At 50.0% G+C, this 9,211-nt stretch overlaps 1 protein-coding gene across 6 annotated transcripts in view; it reads right to left on the reverse strand.

Annotated features, from left to right (window-relative positions):
- Positions 1-9,211, reverse strand: part of C20H10orf143 (chromosome 20 C10orf143 homolog) — a 114,941-nt gene that overhangs the window by 68,423 nt on the left and 37,307 nt on the right. For 2 of the 6 annotated variants that reach the window (XR_002891424.2, XR_008616120.1), the window contains 2 exons: positions 3,487-3,808; positions 579-3,067 (listed from right to left, as the gene is read on the reverse strand). The exons of 2 other annotated variants lie outside the window; for them this stretch is intronic. Coding sequence is in view for 2 of the 4 variants with exons in the window: in XM_055080943.1 (XP_054936918.1) it covers positions 512-571 (60 nt within the window). In the remaining 2 variants the exon portion in view is untranslated. 2 more of the 6 variants (XM_055080943.1, XM_055080946.1) reach the window with 2 other exon arrangements.

Consider the following 9,211-nt stretch of genomic DNA (forward strand, 5'->3'; position numbering starts at 1 on the left):
TTCTTAACCAGTGCCACCAGGGAAGCCCCCTGACTTTTGCATTTATATTGCATTTCAACTTATCTACAATTAAAATTTTTCTTTAGTAAGTACGTATGAATTTGAGGTATCATTTTGAAATGTGTTAAAAACAAATTTGAAAATAAACTATATTTTAAAAGCAGGCAAAACAGTTCAAGTGATGTTAATAAGTCTTCGATAACCATTTACCATGCTTCTGAATTTTCTGAGAGTTTTGTAATTTGTTCCAAGGTTTAGAAACCATTATAAACTTATTTGGTAAAATGATAAAAGGTATGTGTTGGTATTTTTGTCCCTACACAAAAAGCAAACAATGACACGTCATGATTAAGAAGAAATGGAAAATTTAATGGATGGATATTCATGTACATTTAATACACATACGCAAGTGCCTGGTCTGCTTCCTCAGAGTGTTCCTCCTCTTTTGACGAGAAGAGAAAGACGAAGCACTTTAAAGGGATAATCACATTTCATGCTCGTCATCGGTGTGTCAAAACCCCGTTTCGTGGAATCTGTGCAGGTTTTGCGTGTCGCTAGTCTGTTTTCGTACCTGTGGTGTGGACAAATTGGTGTGGCAGAGAGAGGTGGTCCCTGTGCGGGGTCTCCGGGCGGCGGGCCTGCCTCCTGCCTGTCATATCCCCTTACATCCCGGCAGAGACAGACAGGCTCCCCGCACACTTGCCTACGGACTTTAAAGCCAGCCCTTCCCCACCAAAGGGCACAGCTAGTGTCAGAGCCATCAAAACGATGGCCCGCCTTGTTCCCAGGGGGGGTACCGTGCCACCTTTTAAAACGACGTTTTCCTACAACGATGTGGGAGCGTGTTCACTACATAACACTCAGAAATAAAAAAGAAGTCCACATCCGGAGGGCGGCCTGCCAGCAGGCCGAGGGTGGCAATGCGGGGTGAGGGGTTTTGTTTTCCTTTCTCTATTTTCTGCTACATGAACAAGTATTACTTTTATAATCATAAAAAAGCCAATTAAGAAAGTTTTACCAAAACGCCGTCTCCCTCATCCATGGCAGGCTGCAGGGCCCAAAAGGAGGCAGGTTGGGCGGGACAGAAGGGACAATTCCGGAGCTGGGGCGAAGTCAAAGGCGGGAGAGGCGGGCGAGGCAGGCGAGGCGGGCTGCAGGACGCGCTGCCAGGCTCTGCAGCGCCAGGGGTCTCTGCTGGGCAAGAGGGCCCGCTGGCGGGCTCCGCGGGGCACGGGGCTGGTTCTGGAAGCCTAGACCCAGCACACTCTACCGCGGGCCTGTCCCACAGGGACAGACGACGCTGAGGCCACACCTCCCAGGGGTCCCCATAAGCTCTTGCATGCTGCGTCGCCTCTTTACCATCTAAGAACTGTAGGAATTCGGGATAAAACTGCCGGTTCCCGCATGCTGGCCGGCTTCACTTCGCCCCTCTTGTCACGTTCACACTGTGAGGACTCCTCATACGCGGCTTTTCCAGAGAGGGTCGCCTGCTCTGGCCTCAGAGGGGCCGTGTGGCAGGGCAGGGGATGGACCCTGAGCAGCGGCCAGGCCACGGTCTCACTCCTGGGTCTCACGCTAACGACAGCCCGTGGGTCACCAGACCCTTTCACAGAGGGACTGCGGCCGAGACGCTGGTGGCAGCGCGGGGAGGTGAGCCCTGACCGCACGTCCGCCCGACTCCACCCAAGGGCGTCCGTCCTGCGCCAGGCAGGGTGCTGCACAGGGGCTCTTCTCCCCAAGGAAAGCTTTCAGTCCATGTAAACGGCCGAGGCCACCGCGGTGCTGCTTCAATTACCAAAACACCTAGCTGTGAATATGTGGTCACCTCCTCGCCCCATGAATTTGGGGGAAAAGGAAGAGCTTATACACAAAACAAAATGTTGTCATCTAAGAATTTTCACGTTTTCCATAAAAATTAAGTTGTGTATCTCATTTGGAAAAGACAGAAGCAAATTAAAGCTCTTTAAAGATGTATTTTTAAGGCCACAAATCTCAATACTTTCTCTCTCGGCCTTGACTGGCGTTTCCTCATCAAGTCACAGCTCTGCGATCCTGCTCGGGGTTAACTGTCTAGTGACTCCAAAGATGCCGGGGACAGAAAAGTCAGCTTTCTGTCCTGAACCTGGCAGTGAGTCCAGTGACTGTGCGTAATCCGTATCACAGACGGTCGCACTAAGTTCCTTTCTGCCCTGTGTCTTCTTCTGCCCCGTCTTTCCGGTATGAGGTGCCTCCGTGACTACACAAGATGGTTTACGGGTCGGGCTCTTCGGGACGCGGATGCTGCAGCCCATCACCGGCAGAGGACACGGCCACACAGCTAACACAGGGCAACACGGCGAGCACGGGGCTGCGTCCGCCCGGGCAAAGGACCCGAGAGCAAGCCTACGACCCAGTGGTTTCACCGGGACCCATCTCTAGGTGACAAGGGCATCTCAGCGCGCCTGCAGACCCAGGGGAACAATGCCAGTCTCCACGGTCAGGCCATACACGGAAAATCCAAGAGAAGGTGAGAAATTCCCATTTTAACATAAAGGTGGCCCTGTGCCTGATAAGTTCAGTTGGGGAAGCACACAGAACAGACTGGATACTAACATTTACTGAAATTCAGTTTAAGATTATAGAGCATTTTCAATATAAAAATAAGACTTTTAATTAAAAAAGAGTACATAAGCAGCTCTGGATACATCCACAAAACAATAGAAAAGTATAAAGTGGGGCTACATCTGGATGTGGCTCCATAAGCTACAGGGCTCTCAAACCTCACAGGAAGTTTGATACTGAATTTTTTAAACTTTTAAATAATGCAATTGATCTTCTTCTCAAGCAAGATGCATTTGAAAGGAGGCTTCATGAGGAGTAACATTTGGAGGCTCTTCTGGCTCCGGGGCGGAGGAGGATGGTGGGATTTCCTGACGGGAGGGTACCAGGCGCTATTTGAACAGGTGGGCACACACATCCACCCGGGAGAGGTTTACATTCGCTGGCACATGAGGGTTCGAAACCACAATTGGAATCTTCCTTTTTCAGCTTGCATCTTCTACCAATTCTCCATATGGTTAAAATGTCCCTACAATGATAAAACAGCATGTCGTGGGAATTAATTTACCTTAGCTTTACATTCACCAACACAAGGACTGCATTTAAAACGGCTGAGCTAACACTTATTTCTGCGTAAGTACATATTTACGGAATATATATAAAATATAACTAAGATATTTAAAGCACTTCCTACAGTGCCTGGTACATAGAATGTTCTCAATAAATGTTACTTCTCTTCTCTCCCACAGTTCTATGAGAGGGAAAAAAAGAATAAAAATATCATTTATAAATTCATAGTTTTTAAAAATGATGTCTAAATAAGGAATATGGATTCAGCACAAAAGCACTGCAGCAGGGGCCAGGGTCTGGAAGTAACCCAGCGTCGGGAGGATCCCCACCCGGGCCCCCGCCCTCCCCGCCCCTGGAGCAGACCTCCTGTCTCCTCACCTTTGCCCGCAGAAGTAACTAGGAGCACCGGACGGCTGGGGGCAGACCCGTGGCCAGACACTGTGCCACCATGAAATGAGAGGTCTTGTCCAGCATCCAAAAACCTTTATCACACTTGCCACTGTCCCGGCAAAGAGCAGTGTGGCTCCGTGGCCCCCGGGCAGAGGCTGGCAGGGCACCCCTGCTCTCCAAGGCTGCGCCGTGGTGGCAGAAGGCTCGCTGGGCTGGCTGAGGCCAGGAAGGGAGCGGTGGGCCAGGCGGTGGGGGGACAGAGCAGTCCGGTCCACGATGGCATCCTGTTTCCTGGAAGGCGGGTGCTGCCCTGAGCCACAGGGACCCAACAAGAGAGACTGAGGACTTGCGGTCGGCAAGGGAAGCAGCACCCAAGCTCGTGAACACCCGTTTCACACGGATGGCTCACTGGGGTGATTGGAACGGGACGCTGTGGCTGATGAACCTGATGGGGGTGGGGAAGGCTTCACACACGTGGACCATGGAGGCACAGCAGAACCTTACAGGACGGGAGATGGCACCCCAGGCAGTGAGAACAGCAGGTCAGAGTGTTCCAGAACCGGAGCAGCTGCCGGTGTGACCGAAGCCAGGGTTCATGGTGCACACAGACAGGGATGGGAGATCTGCCTGGCAGGTCAGGGGAGGTCAGGCTGGGCCAGGCTGCAAAAGGTCCTGAAGACCACGATGAATACAGGGGCTGGATGTGTTCAATGGGCCTGTGTTTTCCAAAACAGTCTCAGAAGCACATGTATAACAGGCATCCCTTGACAAAAGGATGTTCTAGAAATACTAGGCTGAGCAAAATCAAACTCATCTCTTCACTTGATTCTCGGGACCAACAGTCTAACGTACATCAAACCTCCAAAGGTGGGGAAAGGATGTAGCATTTCCCGAACTTCTCTGGCCGGCAACTCTTGTCAGGAGCCCCGAGCAGCAGGGCCCCCGGTGGGTAGCCGGGGAAGAGGCCAGACAGAGCGTGGAGGCTCTGTGTGGGGGCTGCGGCAGAGGGAGAGGGGACAGGTCAGCAGGCAAGGCTGCAGAGAAGACGGGCCTCTCGGGAGAGAGACTGGGACTGGGGGGAGGGGCGGGGAGAAGACGAGCGACGCTTTTTAATTAATTTCATCGTCATCGTCGTCAACACCACCGCGTGGCTCAAAAAAATTTTTTTTGTTGAAAAGGTCTTCACTGAGATGTCTCATTCCTGCCCCCATCCCCACCCTCCTAGTTGGATGGGGTGTATGTGAAGCCACGCTGAAGGCAGAACAAGTAGCACTTGCGAGACAATCGGACGCGCGAGACATAGAAACAAGAGGACCGAGGGTTAGAATCTCCCACACAAAGGAACCTGTAGGAACCACTCATTTAAACCTTCCACCCAATCTCTGTTCCCTGACCCGACTTCAAGTTCCCACATCACCATGTTCTTCTCCCCACAGTCCAGTTTGTCAGTGTCCCTCTCAAACCCCCTCTCAAAGCTCAGACCCCCAGGGGCACCCACAGAGGACCTGTCCTGTCCCTGATACAGGCGTGAGGTCTGACGCCCTCAGACTCCGACACGCCTGGTGGCAGGGACCAGTCACTGGAGGCACGTCTGATGGGGATGTCTGGGCACTGAGCCCCTGATTTGGGTTCATGCTTTAGAGGGACCCCTCTGGCCGTACCTCTCCATGGATGTTCCCACCCAAAGGCCCTGCCCCCTTCTAGAGCCTCTCCATGGATGTTCCCACCCAAAGGCCCTGCCCCCTTCTACAGCCTATCCCCTGGCTAGGCCAGCCTCTCCCGCAGGTGCATTCTCCTGAGATCACAGCACATCACTCGTGTGGTGGCTGCAAGCCTGAAAGACGCCCACGGGCGGGTGCTTGTTGGAGAGGGTGTGGCGACGTGGGAGCAGGAACGTGGACGGGCTAGACGTGTCCCCGTGCACACACTCAAGGCCCCTTGTCATGCAGGACAGGGCCTGAGCTGAGCGGGGGGTGGGCCAGGGGCCAGCTTTCCCTCGTTCCACCATGTCCCGGCGTGGCACTCGGAGAAATTCAAGAATTCTATATTTGAACCTGGCCTTCCACCTCGTTAGGAAGGATTATTTGTCTGTATGAGTCTGAAGTAGTGTTGGAGAGCAGGGCACAAACCAAGGAAAAGAAGACTTGACGCCTACGGTCACGTTTTGCCTCTGTTCCAGATTGTCCTGTAGCTCCCGTGTGCTGGAACGTGTCCTAGCCTAACCCGCTCGGGCCCTCCTAGGAGGCGGGCATGGCCGACGCGAACAAAGCTGAGTACTTATCGGTACCCAACGACAGCGTCTAGTGAGCAGTTCAGAGCAACAATGAGCACACGATGTTTACAATCAGTCTCCTACTGAATATCTTTAAGGGGATCAAGTTTGGGAAGCAATCCATTTAGACCAGGGAAAGGATAAGTGGGTAGCACTGAAGTCGGGGGAGGTGGACTAGCGTGAGATGACACCCCATAACCTTCCCCACTCCTCTGAGGCTGAGTCAGGTGCTCACGCTGGGAAGGAAGACACAGGCCTGAACCCAGGCCCAGGCTTCTGCAAGGCGCAGCTCCACCAGCCACAGCAGTGCGACGGGCAGCACTCTCAACCAGATGTACAAGGATCAAGAGCTTTGCAGAGGAGCTGTTGTTGAGCTTGCGACACAAACAGGCAACTTTAAAAATAGGGTATGGGGGCCCGCGCGCCACAACTCCTGAGCCCGTGCTCTAGAGACCGCGAGCCACAACTCCTGAACCTGCGCTCTAGAGCCCACGAGCCACAACTCCTGAGCCCGCGCTCTAGAGACCGCGAGCCACAACTACTGAGCCCGCGCCCTAGAGCCCGCAAGCCACAACTCCTGAACCTGCGCCCCAGAGCCCACGAGCCACAACTGCTGAGCCTGCGCTCTAGAGACCGCGAGCCACAACTCCTGAGCCCGTGCCCTAGAGACCGCGAGCCACAACTACTGAGCCTGCGCTCTAGAGACCGCGAGTCACAACTACTGAGCCCGTGTGCCACAACTAGTGAAGCCCATGCACCTGGAGCCTGTGCTCTGCAAACAACTACTGAGCCCGTGTGCCACAACTAGTGAAGCCCATGCACCTGGAGCCTGTGCTCTGCAACAAGAGAAGCCACCGCAACGAGAAGCCCGCGCACCTCAATGAAGAGTAGGCCCCGCTCGCCGCAACTAGAGAAACCCCGCGCACAGCAACAAAGAGCCAACGCAGCCAAAACTAAAGAAATAGGGTATAAGGATGAATGTATATTCTAGGAAAAGTCTTGAGTTTAAGACCAAAAAAAATCGTAGGCACAGCTTTCCTGGACTTCAAAAGCAGGCATTAAGGACAGACTCTCCAAAACACATATAGGCTGTTCTCTTACGTAAGTTTGCTTTATCTCAAATTCATTGACATGGGCTCGGGAAGGGACACCCTGGCACCTTGGAGGGGATGCTGACGTCTTAAGAGGCTGCCCTGGAAGGAGCCTCAGGAGCTCAAAGAGCCCACTTACCCGGTGCTGCTGCTGCTGCTTTTAAAAAAGATTTTTGTCGCTGTTTTCTTTTTACCTTTTGACCCCCTTCACCAATTCCTCCCCCCCCCACACACTTCTGCAACCACCAATCTGTTCTCTGTATCTATGAGCTTGTTTTTTGGGTTTTTTTTCAGATTCCACATATAAGAGAGATCATACGCTATTTGCCTTTTTCTGTTTGACTTATTTCACTTAGCATAATGCCCCAAAGTCCATCCATGTTGTTGTAAATTGCAGGATTTCCTTCTTTTTATGGGTGAATAATATTCCATTGCATGTATAGCACAATTTCTTCAACCACTCATCCATCCTATTTTGCATGTTTTTCTTATATTCAGCAATCTTGTTGAATATTAGTTCTAGTAGTTGATCTGTAGATTTTCTTAGGTTTTCTACGTAGATAATAATATCATCAGGAAATAACAATTTAGCTTTTCTCCTTCCCCATTCTTGTTGCCATTGTTTCTTTTTCCTTGTTTAATTGTCTGAGTTAGAAACCCTGGTAAGCAGAAGTGGTGACAGCAAACAAACTTGTGCTTTTCTCTTCATCAGCAGAAATGCCCACTAAGTATGAGGATCCTTAACCCTTACCAGGAGAAACCCTTCTGTTTCTGGCTTTCTCATGAGTGTGGTTTGGAGTAACTGAACACTGTTTCTGTCTCTGTTAGGGTGACCATTTTTTTTTTTCTCCCCTCCTCCTCTGACCAGCAACGCAGCCATTCTTCTAATGCAGGTCATGCACGTGTCCCTTCAGGTAGGCTTTCTTTAACCCTATAAAGCCAGCGGGGACGGTCGGGTCCGAGAACACTCCCCAATTATCCCATTGTGATTGGTCTACATTCTCCCTCCCGGAGTCAGTTCTGGCAACTGAATTACTATGGGGGGAAGAGAATTCCCACTGCACTGGTCATTCTAGCTCTGAGCCTAGCACAGCCACGTGCTCACACGGACAGTCCCCTTAGCATTTCAGAACGTTATTCCAAGGTCTTTGGTGTCTGTCACTAAAGGGGGGTCTGTTGTCACTCAAATCACTGTTCCCTCATGGATACCAGTCCTTTCTCTCTAGCAGCTCTCCAGAATTCTGTCTTTAATGTTCTTCAGTTTCACCATGTGATGGACGTGCACATACATCACGTCCAAGACTCACCAGGACTTCTCAGAAACACAAAAAAAGTATAGACAGCAATATAACAAACGCCCATGATCCATCACATAGCTTAAAAGATAAAATATTACAGATATAACTGAAACACGCGCTGTATCTGAGCCCTCACTCCCTAGGTAGGAACAACCTTCTCATGCTAAACTCAGTCTATCATTCTCAGGAATGTTTTTATTCTCTTAGTTAATATGTATCGACGTTTTACTTGTTGAAAATTATATCTAAATGGTGTCATTTTCTTCTGTAATTTCCTTTTTTGAGTTCATCCATTCTCACTGCAGTGTGTATTTCACTGAATAAATATAGCCAATTCACTTATCCATTCTCCTATGGATGGACGTCTATGTGGTTTCTGGCTTTCTGCTAAGCAAACAATGCTATAATTATTTTGTACACATTTCCCTGGGCACCTCTGAATATGTACCTAGTACTGAAACTTCCAGGCCACAGGGACACCCACCATCACCTTTACTAGACATCTGCTCTCCAAGTCACTGTGCCAGGTTATACTGGCTCCAATAAAGTGGACAGACCCTTCAGGTCCACATCGTCACCCACACTTACATCAGCAGACATTTTTATTTTTGCCACTTTGGTGCTTTAATCGCATGCCCTTAATTATTAGAGAGGTTGAACCTCCACTGAATATTTATTGGCTGACTGGGTTTCCTCTCCTCTGAACTGCCAATTCATATACTTCACCCATTTATCTGCTACTCTGTTTTGTGTGTTGCAAATGTCTTCCCTGCTTTATGCTATCTTCTTAAACACTGAAGGAGGAATTTTGATATGCAACGTCTTATGTGCGTAGTCAAATATGTTAGTCCTTTCCCTTTGGGTTTATTAGTTTTTATAAATCTTCCCAACGTCATAAATATATTCTCCTATACTTTCTGCTGAAAGTTTTAAAGGTTTCTTTGTTTTGTTTTGTTTTTTTCCACATTTAGGTTCTTTACCTTTCCCCCACTTCCCAGAATTGATTTTTGTTTTTTTTTTTTTTTTTTTTTTTTGTGGTACGCGGGCCTCAC

This window comes from Physeter macrocephalus, chromosome 20 (genome assembly GCF_002837175.3).
Source record: "Physeter macrocephalus isolate SW-GA chromosome 20, ASM283717v5, whole genome shotgun sequence".
NCBI classification, from domain to species: domain Eukaryota; kingdom Metazoa; phylum Chordata; class Mammalia; order Artiodactyla; family Physeteridae; genus Physeter; species Physeter macrocephalus.